The sequence below is a fragment of the Misgurnus anguillicaudatus genome, chromosome 16 (genome assembly GCF_027580225.2).
Source record: "Misgurnus anguillicaudatus chromosome 16, ASM2758022v2, whole genome shotgun sequence".
NCBI lineage: Eukaryota > Metazoa > Chordata > Actinopteri > Cypriniformes > Cobitidae > Misgurnus > Misgurnus anguillicaudatus.
In genome coordinates, this window is record NC_073352.2 from 5,379,991 (window position 1) to 5,397,065 (window position 17,075).

General features: G+C 36.0%; 1 protein-coding gene across 1 annotated transcript; it reads left to right on the top strand.

The window, feature by feature from the left end:
* Window positions 1–144: 144 nt before the first annotated feature.
* Window positions 145–13,501, top strand: ptcd3 (pentatricopeptide repeat domain 3). Its single transcript, XM_055177782.2, has 24 exons — window positions 145–389; window positions 599–651; window positions 744–774; window positions 866–911; window positions 994–1,062; window positions 1,157–1,261; window positions 4,294–4,417; window positions 4,847–4,953; window positions 6,633–6,709; window positions 6,853–6,940; window positions 7,030–7,090; window positions 7,845–7,927; window positions 8,008–8,152; window positions 8,262–8,312; window positions 8,401–8,490; window positions 8,571–8,599; window positions 8,676–8,782; window positions 9,653–9,731; window positions 9,810–9,900; window positions 11,173–11,258; window positions 11,343–11,491; window positions 11,576–11,617; window positions 13,073–13,231; window positions 13,303–13,501. Exons 1-24 carry the CDS (start codon window positions 304–306, stop codon window positions 13,346–13,348), a joined length of 2,004 nt encoding a protein of 667 aa, XP_055033757.2. The 5' UTR covers window positions 145–303; the 3' UTR covers window positions 13,349–13,501.
* Window positions 13,502–17,075: the final 3,574 nt, after the last annotated feature.

Sequence of the window (17,075 nt, forward strand, 5' to 3'; positions counted from 1 at the left end):
TCAGCGCATTCGTGGATGAACCAATCACAGTCGTTTGTGGTTAAACGTTAAGGTGGTATTAACTACTTTAATGGAGATGCGTGCGATCGGCTTTTATTTACCTCTCAGATAACAATCCGTGAAATAAATAAATTTAAGTTAATATAAAATTTAGAGTACAAACACCTCCATTAAGGATAAAACGTCCAAGAATGTGTTCAATATTTGTTTTATGAGCCACCGAGTGCCCCCTGGAGGACTAAATCGTGTACCTCACAGGAACAGATATTATCTAGTAACATCATTTTACTCCAATCCGGTGTCATGGCGTCCTCCTGTTCACAAGCGCTCAGGCATCATGTATGTAAAAATAGCAGATTATTTCACATTAACTTACAGAAATCAAACAGGTAAGACAAATGCACACACACGGGCGTATTTGGGTCTGTTTGTATTATATGGCATTTGGTGTTGTTGATGACTTTACAGGCTGTCTGTAGTGTAGGTCATTTCAAGGGGTTGCATGTGTCAAATCATGTCTGTAACTCTTCACATGATAAATTAATGTAAAGTTCAATAAATGCATAAAACACTTTTTTTTGTGATAATTTGCTTACAGGAGTTTTAGTCTGAGTGCTGCTGCATATCAACAGTCTGCAATTTCAGCCTCAGGTATGAATAAAAGATTCATGTGCATTAGAAATAAGATGCTTATTTCATAAGACATGCATAACTTTATGTGATGTTTTTAATGTTGTCTCTAGAAGAAATAGTCATTCCAAAGAAAAAAACATGGTGAGTTGTGTTGCTTTTCTCTGTCTCATTTAACTGATCATAAATGATCACTGATGATGAATTCATGAATACATTTGATATTGTTTATCAGGAGTAAGGAAGCTGTCTTACAAGCACTAGCATCCACTGTGAACAGGGTATGTAAATCTATAAGATCCGTTTAAATGTACGTCATCATTATACTGTAAAACTTCATAGATGTTTGGGTGTTCAATACAGGATCCAACAGCATCACATTACAGATTTCAGGATGATCCATATCTCACTCCAAAAACATCAGGAGAGTTTGTGAGTCGAATTTCATTTAATTTGTTATAATCTGACATGAGATACAGCGTATAATGACATCAAATGTAAATGTTTTTTGCTCTATCCTGCACAGAAATTATTTTCTTTATCCCAAGAATCCGGCAGAAATGCTGCAAAATATTTCATCAATAAGTTCCCAAAATACTTCCAGAAGGACTACGCAGAGCCTCATATTCCTGTGAGTGTGAAGTTCCAGTGTCCGCTGGTTTTCATTAGTTCTGCAAAGGGGTGGAAAGTTTCCAGTAAATGTCTGGGAAGTTAATTGGGGGAATTTTAGAAATATTCCAAATTGGAAACTTAACAGGAATTTACGGGAATTATTTGGAAATACAGTAAGGAAAATAAGTATTTGAAAACGCTGCTATTTTTCAAGTTCTCCCACTTCATGTAGGGGTCTGAAATTGTCATCATAGGTGCATGTCCACTGTGAGAGACATAATCTAAAAAAATCCAGAAATCACAATGTATGATTTTTTAACTATTTATTTGTATGATACAGGTGCAAATAAGTATTTGAACACCTGTCTATCAGCTAGAATTCTGACCCTCAAAGACCTGCTAGTCTGCCTTTAAAATAGCTGTGTCTGAAACCGCTCCCTATCCACTATATAGTGCAATATATCGGGTGTTGGCCAGTTTGTAGTGGTGTCCGAAACCTGAGTGAACATCTTCATTCCCTACATTCATTCACTACGTTTTACCCACAATGCACTCTGATTTTGAGGGTACATTCGATGTACACTCGTTCACTCATATTTCCCATGATGCAACGGGAGACGAACGCGTAACTTGAATCAGCTGAAGGATACTGACGGTAAACACCAAACATTTTCTTGTTGTCAGTTATTTTCTACTTTTTGAGAATAAACAAATGAAAAATAATTGCGTTATCTTTTATTTAAAATCTAATACACATTTTTATTAAACAATAAATAAACAGCAGTAAATAAATAATATAAGCAGTTGTTTTGTTCTTTTTATTATCAACTAATACAATAAACATGACAAATGTGAAAAACAGTAAGAAAGTAAACTTTACCATTTCACAGCACAATCAAAGCCACACAGGTGTTTTTGATGAATCTCTGCGACAGCTCTCTGACGCATGATATTTGCGTCAGTGTCCGAAATCGCTCACTCATTTTCATTTGCTTCTTCCCCATATAGTGGACTCAACTGTCATTCCCCATATAGGGAATAGTGAATGAGTGAACGAGGGAACGGTTTCAGACACAGCTAATGTCCACCTCCACTCCATTTATTATCCTAAATTAGATGCACCTGTTTGAGGTCGTTAGCTGCATAAAGACACCTGTCCACCCCATACAATCAGTAAGAATCCAACTACTAACGTGGCCAAGACCAAAGAGCTGTCCAAAGACACTAGAGACAAAATTGTACACCTCCACAAGGCTGGAAATGGCTACAGGGAAATTGCCAAACAGCTTGGTCAAAAAAAGGTCCACTGTTGAAGCAATCATTAGAAAATGGAAGAAGCTAAACATGACTGTCAATCTCCCTCGGACTGGGGCTCCATGCAAGATCTCACCTCGTGGGGCCTCAGTGATCTTAAGAAAGGTGAGAAATCAGCCCAGATTTACACAGGAGGAGCTGGTCAATGACCTGAAAAGAGCTGGGACCACCGTTACCAAGGTTACTGTTGGTAATACATTAAGACGTCATGGTTTGATATCATGCATGGCACGGAAGGCTCCCCTGGTTAAACCAGCACATGTCCAGGCCAGACTTAAGTTTGCCAATGACCATTTGGATGATCCAGAGGAGTCATGGGAGAAAGTCATGTGATCAGATGAGACTAATATAACACTTTGGTCATAATTCCACTAAACGTGTTTGGAGGAAGAAGAATGATGAGTACAATCCCAAGAACACCATCTCTACTGTGAAGGATGGGGGTGGTAACATCATGCTTTGGGGTGTTTTTCTGCACATGGGACAGGGCGACTGCACTGTATTAAGGAGAGGATGACCGGGGCCATGTATTGGGAGATTTTGGGGAACAGCCTCCTTCCCTCAGTTAGAGCATTGAAGATGTGTCGAGGCTGGGTCTTTCAACATGACAATGACCCGAAGCACACGGCCAGGATAACCAAGGAGTGGCTCTGTAAGAAGCATATCAAGGTTCTGGCGTGACCTAGACAGTCTCCAGACCTAAACCCAATAGAGAATCTTTTTAAGGAGCTCAAACTCTGTGTTTCTCAGCGACAGGCCAGAAAATGATCTAGAGAAGATCTGTGTGGAGGAGTGGGCCAAAATCCCTTCTGCAGTGAGTGCACACCTGGTGAAAAACTACAGGAAACGTTTGACCTCTGTAATTGCAAACAAAGGCTGCTGTACCAAATATTAACATTGACTTTCTCAGGTGTTCAAATACTTATTTGCAGCTGTATCATACAAATAAAAAAGTTAAAAAATCATACATTGTGATTTCTGGATTTTATGTCTCTCACAGTGGACATGCACCTACGATGACAATTTCAGACCCCTCCATGATTTCTAAGTGGAAGAACTTGCAAAATAGCAGGGTGTTCAAATACTTATTTTCCTCACTGTATTAAAAATCTTGGCTGATTTAATTGTAAGGGGAACTTTAATTGAACTTAATAATTGTGTGTGTCCAATAAATGTGTCCAAACTTTTGGGTGATACAATAATTCTGTATGATAACACATAAAATTGGTTAGCAGAATGTAGAAGAAAGCATCACAGCTTGATCTAGCTACATGATAGCTTGCCTCATAAATTTTCAATGAAATAGTGCTAGCTTACATTTTTATATCTAAGTTCCTGGCTTGGCTAGTTTGCTAGCTACTGTATAAAAATGTTTTGGTATTTGCTAGTTAAATGATAATACAATTTTTATTATCAAAACTTACTTGACTTGATGAAGCCCTTAAACTCATTGTGCAGGGTAGAAATTCAACTGAAATTGCATTAATTGCACACATTTGTTTTAAACATAATTATGCTTCAATATATTTTGAACTAAATTTGTCTTCACTGTTACTGGCAACTCTGCCATTTTATTAAATTCCCATTTATTCCCGTTAAATCCCATATATTACTGTTAATTCCAATGGAATGTTTCCAGCCTTGAAAATTCCTGGAATTTTCCAACCTTATTTTCTCGTCATGTTGTCTGATCAAGGCTCAGTGATGTGAATGGTTTGTTTCTTCTTCTGTTGAAAGTGTTTGATGCCAGAAACACTGGAGTTTCAGATAGAGGAAGTGTCTGAAGCGGCACTGATCGAGAGAATTCAGCTGAGAAAAGTCAAAGCTGCCGTAGATCTGTATGATCAGCTGCTACAGGCTGGTAAGAAACCACACAAAGCATCTTAAAGGAGCATTTCACCCGTAGAAACAATAATCTTTATTGAAAGTGCGTCATATTTGTAGTCGAAATGTAACATGCATTTAGAATTTGGTGCCTATTTGACCAAGAAAGGGGGTGTTTGTAGTCTCACCCTCATAATTGGACTTGGACCTTCTTTCAATGATGCAAAATGATGATTTTTACATCATTGAAAGAAGGACGTGCAACACTGAAATCTGTATTTCTCCTGTCTCAGCGGAAACTGTGGAAATGATGCACAACCATTCAAAAACATGACTGGGGTTCTAACGATACAAAGCTTAATGCAAATGGGTGAAGTGTCCCTTTAACTAAACGCTTATGATAACATTGTCATCTAAGCTCTCTGTGTGTGCGCAGATAAATGACATACGAGTATGTTTTGCACAGGTACACAGGTGTCATTGGATGTGACCAATCAGCTGTTAGATCTGATTTGTTTTTATGGAGACCGTGATCCTGCTCAAGATGCTCCAGACCAGAGGGCAGAAGAAACCGTAAGTACAACGCTGCATTTACCACACTTGATGTACTTGTAAAATGCAAGACATTTTTATTGGAGATAATGCATGTTTGAAATGAAGACTAGAATATAATCTTTATGTATCATAGTGTGCTGCAGGAATGCTGTATTTTTGTAGGCAAAATCCGGAAGTGAGTTAGCATTCAAGTGTCCTGAAGTCAATGGATGTTTTTGAATGGGGTTGTGGTTAAACTCCTTAAATATGATCTTGGGTTAACATAAGCCTAAGATCATTTCAGGTTTATTGTATGACATTAAACACACCAGTAATACCTTGACTTTATTTAAAGCTTTAAAGTGTAAAAGGGATTGTTCTCCTCCTCATGTTGTTGTAAACCTGTATGAATTTCTTTTTTTCTGATGGACACAAAAGAAGATATTTTGATAAATGATTGTAAACACACAGCTGATTGTAACCATTGACTTCCATAGTAGGAATGGAATTCAATGTGTACCATCAACTCCATTATTTATCGCAATACTTTTATAATATTTTTTTGCTTGTAGCTAGTGATCGACCGATATATCTGTTTTCCGATATTTCCCCCCGATATTTGGGCATTTTTCGATGAACGGATATGGGTTTTGTAATATCGGATTGACCGATAAACGAGAGAATTGAGAATTGCGCGCTGGACGCATCTGAGGAGAGGAGTGACGCGACTTCATTAAAAGGTCTTTGAGTATACTTACTTTGCATATTTTTACTTTATAAACTATGTACAATATGCAGCCAACTCCGCTATACTGTTCTCTCTCTCCCGCTCCGTTACCTGGTAACCTTAGCGCAAAATTTGGATCAGTCCATTTCTGATGAAATGATAGGGGTGTTTGGAGTGGTCCATGTATTGGGAATATAGTTTCTACCTTATTCATTAAATTAATATTATTCTTCACTCTTTCAGACCCCTCTATTTATTACTTTGTATGCAAAGAGGGAGTGATTATGATGATGATTATTATTATTATAAGGGTTTGTTCTGTTCAGTCGTGTTGTAATAATTATGTCAAAAACAGAAGTATAACAGTAAATAAAAATCGGTTCAGCATATCACTTATCGGGCACATAAGCACACAAATATTTGTTATCGGTATCGGTTTTAAAAAATGAGTATCGGTCAATCTCTACTTGTAGCCTAAGGTTAGCTTTTAATTTCTAGTAAACGCATTTAGACTTAAAGGGACACTTCAGTTTTTTTTTTTATATGCCCATTTTCCAGCTCCCCTAGAGTTAATCATTTGATTTTTACAGTTTTGGAATAAATTCAGCTGATCTCCGGGTCCGGCGCCAGCACTTTTAGCATAGCTTAGCATAATGCATTGAATCTGATTAGAAAATTAGCATCACGCTAAAAAACAACCAGAGTTTCGATATTTCTCCCATTCAAAACTTGACTCTTCTGTAGTTACATTGTGTACTAAGACTGACAGAAAATTTTAAAAGTTGCGATTTTCTAGGCAGATATGGCTAAGAACTATACTCTCATTCTGGCGTAATAATCAAGGACTTTGCTGTCGTAACATGACTGCAGGAGGTGCAATCATATTACGCAGTCCCACGAAAATATTCCCCTGCTATTGAAAGTTACCAATGTGACTATTTTCGGGCAGTGCGTAATATCACTATATAAATACATATATTTCTGATTACAGGAGGAGGTACAGGAAGAATCGCAGGTTAGGAAAGGAAGACCATTCAGAGGCTCTGATTTAAATAAGGGGGTCTGGAAGTGAGTGTCACACACACACACATCACACAAATGATAAGAATTAAACCTGTTGGTACTAAATTAAATTATAACGCATATCGTTACAGAGTCAAGAAAATATAATATAATATAAGCAAAAAGTTAACCTTGTTTTATTTTTTCAGAGAGAATAATAATGCTGAAAGAATATTTGCGCTTCTGTCAGAGCCGAACAGTCGTTCATACAGCGCTCTCATCAGAGGCATGGTGAAGGTAACCAAACCAGTCTGCGCTTTCATTTCATAGATCGTGCTTTTCATATTCGTCTGGTAATCTTAACCACCATGTGTTTGAATTCGCAGTATGGTGCGTACGCCAAAGCTTTCAGCACCTACACTGACCTGCTAAACAACCGTCTGACAGGTAAGTAAGCTTTTGACACATTTGAATCTGTTAAATAGATAGTTCACAGTGTTTATTTTACAAATGTTGACCAGGGAAGAGTTGATACAGATACATATAGTGGACACTGAAGCTGGATTTACACTGCAAATCTTGATGACCAATTTCGATTTGTAGATTTTTTTTTTTACGACCCGCTTATATCATTTTTAAATCCGATATCAGCATTTACACTAAACACTTGGCAAAACAATTCAAGGTATACATACCATATTAAACACCAGAGGATGTAAACTGTTATGCAATGGACACAGACAAACTGATTATACAAAATTATAGAGATGTATTTCTATAACAAGGAGCTGTCATCCTCCATTGCGCTGCTAAGAAGAGTCGTGTGATCGTGGGTGGTGTGTCCACCTGGGTTGACGTCATTTGCCAGCGTCGCATTTTCAATGACACACGACATGTCTTGAGATGGGAATATATGATCTGTCTGCTTACATTGATGACGCAAATGTGTGTATCCGATTTATTTTCACATATGAATGAGGCCTGAAATTAATTGAAGAATATCAGAATCTATGTGCTTTTTTCCTGCTTAAGTGTTTGTGGATCATATCCGATCTGTGTCACTTGAGGACAAAAACGGAATTGCGTCACTTCAAACATGCAATCTAAATACCCGGCAACTTTAAAGCTGTAATTAAGTAGCTGTAAAAATCATTTGTGTGTCTTATTGGTGAGCTGATTTTTCTTCTGTATTCTTTTCTAGCTGATGTTCACACCTTCAATGCTCTGATCGCAGCCGCTCCTGAAGTACAAGAGAAATACAATGAGAAATGGGAGCAGATACTGGTGGGAAGCGTTTGGGAATTTTGCTTTTACTCTTCATTCGTTTCTGTAGCAGCTGCATTAACAGCTCGTGTGTTTCGTAGGATCTCCTAAAGCAGATGGCAGAACAGAAAGTCAAACCAAACCTCTTGACGTTGAACAGCGTCCTGAAGGCTTTGAGACGTTGTGGTGCTCTGGGAAAATCCCAGGCCTTTCCGGTCATGAGTGAGATGAAGACTCTGTCCATCGGTCTGTTAGGCTAAGACTGCATAGTTGAATTTTTCTCATTAATTTTTAGTCAAGATCTAGTGATTTCCACCAAATATCTGGTTTACAGTTTTCTCTTTCTCTATTTCAGTGCCTAGTTTGGCCTCCTACAATCATGTGCTGAGCATTTTCTATAAAGCAGGTAATATAGGTTATTTTTATGTTTCTAATAAATGTCAAATGCTTACACATACAAAGCATGTTGCTTTATTTCCCATGATGCTTTGCAGGTGCACCTGTTCAAGGCCAATCGGATGTTTTACAGGAAGTAATGAATGAGGTATCAGGAAAGAGCTTTACGCCACAGGACCCTGATGATGGTACGAGCTTCTTATTACATGGGTTCATTGTGATTTATATCTGAGAAATGACTCATGATTTCAACGGCTTTGTTTTGCAGCACAGTTCTTCATTACTGCTATGAGGATTGTAAGTACAGATTTAACTTTCAATGCATTTGTGATCATTGTGCTTTCAAATATGACCTGTTTGTCTCTGTCGGCAGTGTCTTGACACTAAAGACATGGAGCAGGCGTATAGAGTTCATGAGCTGCTCAGTGTTGGAGAAAACTGGCGACTGCTAGGAGACGCTTTTCAACAGAGCATCTACTAGTGAGTATAACATCTACAAAATAGAGAGACTTTACTATAGCCATTCCCCTAAAACATGGTAAAAGTACTTAAAGGGATAGTTCATCTAAAGATAAAATTTGTTGTCATGTTGTTGGATTCCCCAATGTTCTTCAGAATCCAAACACAGATTTTATTTTGGGTTTTCTGCTTACTATTAGGGCTGTCACAATGATTAAATAATCGTCTCATCGCCATTGTTTGACCTCATCACGATGATTTCAGATCACCGCAATGATTGCACATCTCTCTAAAAACACTAGGGGGTGCTGCAGCGCCTGTATAAACTAGACAGTGTCAGATTACTAAATATGTGTTGTGTATTAACACTTACTGACAGATAAACATTGCAAAAGATTTAATTTAAATAATCACAACAATGTGTGAAAACTATTTCATGAACAAAAAAAATGTTTGAGAATTAAATGTCAAAGCAATAAAACAGACAATAAATCGTCATAATCGCCAAAGTCCTAAAACAGGCATTAATCGTCATAACCGTTGCAATTTATAAGACAAATAACCGTCAGCCAAAAATGATAATCGTGACAGCCCTACTTACTATAAAAGCATGCGGTGACCACGTCAGTCACCATCTACTCCCATAGTAACCAGGAAACCCAAAACATAATAGTTTAAAAATCTGTGTTTGTGTTTTAAAGAACAAAGAAAGATCACGAGGGTACAAATGAAATTAGGGTCAGTAAATAATTACTTAAGTTTTCGTTTTTCCCTTTAAAGCTGAACTAAACCTTTTGGAGAATTAGCCAATAAATAACATACTTATAACAATTGTAAATGACTAGAAATGGTAAATGATGAATCTGACTAGTCTTGTTGACTCGTTTTCAGTGCACGCTTCATGAGTCTGCTGTGTATGATGGAGAGCATTGATGTGGTATTGAAGTGGTACAGAGATCTGATTCCCTCAGTGAGTAACATGCTTCATTTAAACACATACAGAATGTAAGGAATAAGTTTAAATAATATGATCTGATCTCATCTGCAGGTGTATTACCCCAATTCTTATGTTATGAGAGATTTACTTCAAGCACTTGATACCGACAACAGATTAGACATGATTCCACAGATATGGAAAGGTGAAGATGTTTCTTTATTTAATATCTAAATATAAAAACTTGATGTAGCATTTATGAAACCTCAAATGACTTGACTCCTTCCCCGCCAGCATTTTTTTTTTTTGCCAGCCAGCGTCAGCATTTTTTATGATGCCTTCAAGAAAATTTTCATTTTTAAATACAGCGAGGAAAATAAGTATTTAACACATCAGCATTTTTATCAGTAAGGGGATTTCTAAGTGGGCTATTGACACAAAATTTCCACCAGATGTAGCCATCAAGCCAAATATTGAATTCATACAAAGAAATTAGAACATTTAAGTATACAAGTTGAGTCATAATAAATAAAGTGAAATGACACAGGGAATAATTATTGAACACACTTTATTTAATATGTATGGAGAGACCAGTCATCTGCATCGCTCAGGAGTGATTCTGGCCCATTCTTTCACACAATGGTCTTTAAATCTTAAAGGTTCCTTGGGCCTCTTTTAATTCAATTCAATTTTATTTATATAGCGCTTTTCACAATTGTTAATTTTTCAAAGCAGCTTTACATTAATAGATGTAGGGGAAAACACAGAATTATCGATAGATAACTCTAGATAGACTAGATAGATAGACTAAAGCAGCTGATATCAATTAGTACTGACAATTAGTACCTGGGCAGGGTTTCTCTCTCAATACTGACAGATTTCAGATGATCTGTTGGCTTTGTATGCCATTTTGCACCTTGTTCTCTTCGTGTGTTCAATACTTAATCCCTGTGTCATTTCACTTTATTTATTATGACTCAACTTGTATACTTAAATGTTCTGATTTCTTTTTATGAATTCAATATTTGCCTTGATGGCTACATCTGGTGGAAATTTTGTGTCAAAAGCCAACTTAGAAATCCCCTTACTGAAAAAAATGCTGATGTGTCAAATTCTTATTTCCCCCGCTGTATATAAACAAACAATATATCTAATGAAAGAACAGACCCTCTGCTAGTTTCATCCTATCTTCTTCATTTTTTCTCTTTTTATCACCTCTCATTTATAGGTACGTTGAGATAATTGCATTTTTGTAAAGAACTTTTGTTAGAGATCAGATTTAGAGTAATGATCAAAACATACATTGAGTTTTTACTGTTTTTGGATCAGTGGATGCTTCAGTGTTTTATCTAGTGGATAATAGCGTCAATGTTGGGGAAAGAGTTCGGTGTAAGCGGCTTTCATTTCAAACACAAAAGTCGTTTTTCCATGTTGGCGGTGACCTTACATTGTACTGATAAACATTGTGGTTGTGCAGATATCAAACAGTTTGGCCATGCAAACAGACAGAAGCTGGTAGAAGAGATACTGAGCCTCATGGCCAGAGAAAAACAAAGTCAAGAGGTATTATTATCACCTTAAAAAAATTATTATCTGTTTCTGAGTTGTTGAATTAAATCTGTTATGCATTTGTATATTGGTGTGCAGGTACAGGAGTCATTTGGTCTGTGTGCACTGGATGTGAAGAAAATGTATGAAACGGGTGACCGTGGAAAGGTTACGCTGAGCTGGAGCGCTTCTTCTATCAGCGATGTCATTTCCATTTTACTAGCAGCTCAGAGGAGACACGAGGCCTGGTAACTTACTTACTTTCTGTGGACTTAATCAAAATAACATGGGTTAAATAGTGCTTGGTTTTCATATTACTTTTCTTCATTTAGGGATATGCTAAAGCTCTTCAAAACCCACAACAGAGTTCCAAGGTACGACCACATTCCCACATCCCACATATGTATGGATACACTGTAAGAAATGTCGGTTTCCAGATTTTTTTTTATGACAAGGCATTTTTGCAGCAGCATTCTGTTAAATAAAGTTTTCTTAACTAAGTTTGGGAGAAGCATGATGATGTAATCCAACCAATCAGCCTCTATACGTGGCCATCCCTCACATCTGTCCCGCGGCAGTTTTTGGCAGCATCTCTTCTCCACCCCATCACCTCAATCTCTGCTTGTATATCTATCCCAGTTAAGAAGGGTGGAGGACTCTGTGCCCTTCCCTCGGACAGCATACTTTATTAAATATAATTTATTTCATATTTTATTAATGCAACTCGTGAATTAACCTTTTTATCAGGGGTACACAGACGCAATGTGTTTAAAATGATCATATTGTGAAATCCTGGAAGTGCAAAGTGTACAAATTCAAAATCCCTTTTTAGCTTTTATTTGCAGATAAATCTGTGCATCTCTAATTTCTCTATGTGGGTGATTCTCACGAAAACTTGGTTTTAAAAATGTCAAGCATGAAAATGTAAAAATTGCTTAAATTTACCTTTTTTCCCACCAGACATTGAAAAACAAAGTCTGGAGTAAATGGGAACATTAATTTAAAAACTTTAACTTATCATTTAACACTTTTTGTAACATAATTTAAAAAATTAGTCCTAAAAAATCTCATTACCGCAACAGTCAAAAAACATCAACACTGACATATTTTCAAAATGACATGACAAACCTGAAAGAACATAATTTGGAGATTCTGCACATGCATTTAAAATCAAAGTATTATGCTTCTATTAATTAAATTAACATTTAATAAGCATCTGTTGCGGTAATGATAATCAAAATGTCGTGTAAGCATTCTAACAAGACAATATTTCAAATTAACTGTAAAAAAATGATCTTACCTGGTAGCCATCTTGAAGTAACTGGTCCATGTGTTTGGTCACTCAAAATCAAACTTTATTAAAATTCTGTATGTGTGCTTAAACTGTTCTCAAAAAGTGTTGCGGAGGATGAGAACATCAGGCATGGACACATCATTTTCCTAATTTTTCTTCATTATTATTATACATGAATATACAGTAAATATTTTTTCTGTCATCTAAAGTAGGCTAGCAAAACATCCATTTATTTTTTTTCTTAATATGTTTGTGTTAATTTGATTAAATTACAACATAACGCATGTTCAAACACAGCCGGACACATTGCGGTAATGAGAATTTCAGCAGAAAATGATATAAAATTTCCAATTATAAATTCTTATGTTGAAATCACACATTGTGCAAGGTAGAACACAGTATTGTGTTAATTCTGATGCTTTTTAATGTTACTATATTACACATTTTAAAGCTAAAATCATTAGTGCCGTGGTGTTTCAATGGTTTCGTGAGAATCACCCACGTCTTAATGGCATGATTTGTGTTGTTGTGTCAGTGAGGAGCTGATGAATAAGTTCTTGACGTGTATAAAGGAGAGCGGTGATGTGAATCAGGCGGTCGAGCTGCTCCGGATCTCAGCTGGTTTTTGTCTTCCTGAGATCTCAAAGCTTATTGAGAGAGTCCGGCAAGAGTTTCAGCTGACAGAGGAGCAGAAGTAAGTTGATTTGCTTAACATGCAGAATTTTACAGATGAATGCAAATTATAATCTTCATCTCATCTTGCAGGAGCATCTTGTCTGATCTGGAACTACAGAGCCATTACAGTGATTAACTCTGGAGCCGAGATACTTTCAGCAGTGTGGATCACAGCAGCGCAATATAAAGAGAAAAAATGTTAAGCATCAGTAATACATCACTACTCATAATACCCCAAGTTCATGTTTGCTACTTGTACTCTTTATTCAAATTAAACATTTCTTCCATTCCTCTGTTTCAGTTATTATTAATCGACATTTTTCTGATGGTAAATAAAGCTCTGTACGCTGCACAGTGAATAACAGCATGGGAATGTTTGTGTTGATTAATAGGAAAATCCTTACAGTATGTTTTTAAAGCACACTGCCTAAATGTGAACTTTTATTTCAGTTCATTATTCATTTGTGTATGATCACGTCAAAATGGATAAGATATGAATCATTGGTAAAATAGTTTAAACCAGAGCCCTTTAGAAAGAGAGTTCTGTCAACAGAAGTCCAAAAAGCTCGGCCGTCACCTGATTCATGGAGAGTTCCTGGAAACTCATAGTGAGCCATAAAATAAATCAAGTTAGAGAAAAAGAGCTGTGATTTTTCTTAATTCATCATCTTAATTAATGGATTGATTTACAATATTTATATATCGCACCAATATGTGTAAGTAGTATTTTTATGTAGTTCTTCTATCAACAATGTTTTTTAACAAATAAAATCCACTAATATTGGAAGAACATGTTAACATGTTTTATGCTGCCTCCAACAACTTAAAAGCTTTAAAATGCATCACACTGTTGTATGCAATCTTACGGGGCGGTTTCCCAGACAGGGATTAGACAAAAAAGCTGTCCAAACAAAAAACAACTTGGCTGACATATCTTAAAATACATTGCTACTCTTTGTTTTGCTTCAAAATGCACAGAAGTACACTGTAAAAAATGTCTGTAGAAATTACAGTATTACTGGGTATTACTGGCAACTAGCTGCCAGTAACTTACTGTAGATTTTACATTTATGTTATTTACTGGCAACAGTTTGTTTAAAGTTTAATGAACATGAAACATTTTCAGTCTTTAACTTCTAAGTTACTGGCAACCAGCTGCATAATTACAGCTAATTTCTTACAGTGTAATGTTTTTATTAAGGCGTGTTTGTTAAAATGAGTTATATTTCCTAATTAAACTAAGGCCTAGTCCTGGTTTAAGATAATTCCTGTCTGGGAAACCACCCCATAATGTTTATGCATGTTTATAATGTAGAATTGATTGTGTGCTGTGTATATATATCTCATACTTATAAATATACAAAGAACAAGATTTAAAAATAGACTCAACTTCTTCATTTAATTTATTGAAAATTATAATAATACCCCTGACTCTGTGTCGTTTTCTTTTTGTTGTTAATATAAACATTTGATAGGGGATGCCATCTTTATCACTTTCAATTATTATTAATCTATGAACATATTATTAAGTTATAAATTTATTGCATTTAATTGAATTAACCAGCAGAATGACCGTGCCAAAAACACTCCACCTATACATTTTATGAATAAATATGCACTATGTATTGTACAGCCATTGGCTCTCTAATTACACAATAATGGATGAATCTGCATTAAATAAAATCTACCTTTAAAAAGCTGTTTTTGTGATTTGTTGTGTGTTGCTAATGTTATCCTCAGCCTGTCCTAGCCTGAGACGTTTTCTACTAACTCCTCCAAATGAAGTTAATTTACTAATGTACTAATTTTATCAATTGATAATACAAAGTGTTATACAAAATGAAATGTGTGTGTGTGTGTGTATAGTTGTCTCTCTGTTCAAACCAAAGCTAGATTGGTTAGATTGATATCTGTCTGTTTTAAGATTGTGGGCCCAATGCTCAAGTTTTAATATGCTTTATGAGGAAAAAAATGGTGTCTGACAGAAAAGATCCAGTCGGATCCTTGTAATACTTTATATGAGGAATATCAAGTGTTGCCATTAAAAAGACGACTCCGAGTACCGTTTATTGCAGAAATCTTGTGTCTACCAGTCGATAAAATGAATAAATTACAAGTAGGCCTGAGGATTGGGGAAGGGGAATGTAGATGGATGTGTATGGGTGTATCATCATTGTTTTCACTGTGTAATATTGTAAGACAGAAATTGCTATGGAGGTAAGACAAATTTAAAAAGAAATTTCAACAATAAAGTGGAATTGAATTAAAACTTTCATCAAGTTTATCACATTCATACTTTTCTGCTGACAGTAACCTCCAGGAACTCTTGAGAGGCTTCATGATCCACCATTGCTGGTAAAACCAGTTTCATTGGAGCGAATGGAGTTTATGCAACTCTGCTACTAAAGGGCTCTGGTTTAAACATAACCATGAATATACGCCATGCCCAAACTAGACGATGTAGAATTAAGGGATTTGGTTTAAGATTTGCTCTTTTCATCTGAAATGAAACATTTCTGTGTAACATCTGATGTGTAAAAAAATTGAAGTGTTTGTTAAAAATGAAGAATAACTGCACTCATCCACTAAGTGTTTACTAGTCTCTCTGAATTAGAAACAAAACAGCTATATACTTATACAAATTACTAACTGTACTGTGCATGGATGTCAGCAGGGTGCAATTTGCTGGGGGGTATGATTGGGGATTATCCCCCCTCTGGTATCCCTGCCTCAGAATTATTTTTTGTCTCCGGTGGGGACAAAATGTATCCCCCATAATTAATGATCATCAAACGACCTAAAATAAAGATGATTAATATAATAAAAAATGCTGCCACGCAAAAGTGCAAACAACCGTAAAATCAGAAATAGAGTATTACTGTCAGCGTCATGTCATGTTCTTGTTTTTTTTCCGTGCCTGGATTTTCCAAATGTCGGCAAGCACCAATAGTTTATTTCAAAACAGCCAAATAATAAATGAAAAGGATTCCAAGCAGCATATCATCGTATTTTATAGGACATTTACAAAACAAATCCAAGAAATATTACCATTAAGAATGAGAAAGCAGAAACTACCGTCGTTTCTGAATTAGCAAAAGTGGCATCATTCGAAAAAAATGTTCTTTAAAGGGACACTTCACCCATTTGCATTAATCTTTGTATAGTTAGAACCCCAGTCATGTCTTTGAATGGTCATGCATCATTTTCTCAGTTGCCGCTGAGACAGGAGAAATACAGATTTCAGTGTTGCACTTCCTTCTTTCAATGATGTAAAAATCATCATTTTGCATCATTAAAAGAAGGAAGTGGAATATCTTTGTTAAGGGGGTGAGACTACAAACCCCCCTTTTCTCGGTCAAATAGGCACCAAATTCTAAATGTATGTTACATTTCCACCAAAAATATGACGCACTTTAAATAAAGATGAATGTTTCTATGGGTGAAATGCTCCTTTAATATCAATAATAGGGCGAAAAAATATGTGGTGAAATGGGGAATTTATGTGCAATATATTGCTACCAGAGGAGAGCGTGGTGCTTGTTGATAAATGTACATTTGATTTTTTTTATACATTTCTATCTTATTTATTTCTTTATATTTTTTTATAATTTCTGTTAGCTTAATCATATTATTTAATTATGTTTACCTAAATATATCATCATTTTGGGATACATTTGAAGATGTCAATTGTAAGTTGAATATAATGTGGATTATAATGTATCAGTGATGTTCTAAAATTCAATAAAATACTAATTATTAAAAAAAACTACCGTCGTTAGGGTCGAGGGAAACTCCCAGAATGACACAGGAAAGCAAAAAAGAGGTCTAAAGTCCCTCATCAAAAATGTTGAGTACGTTGTGCA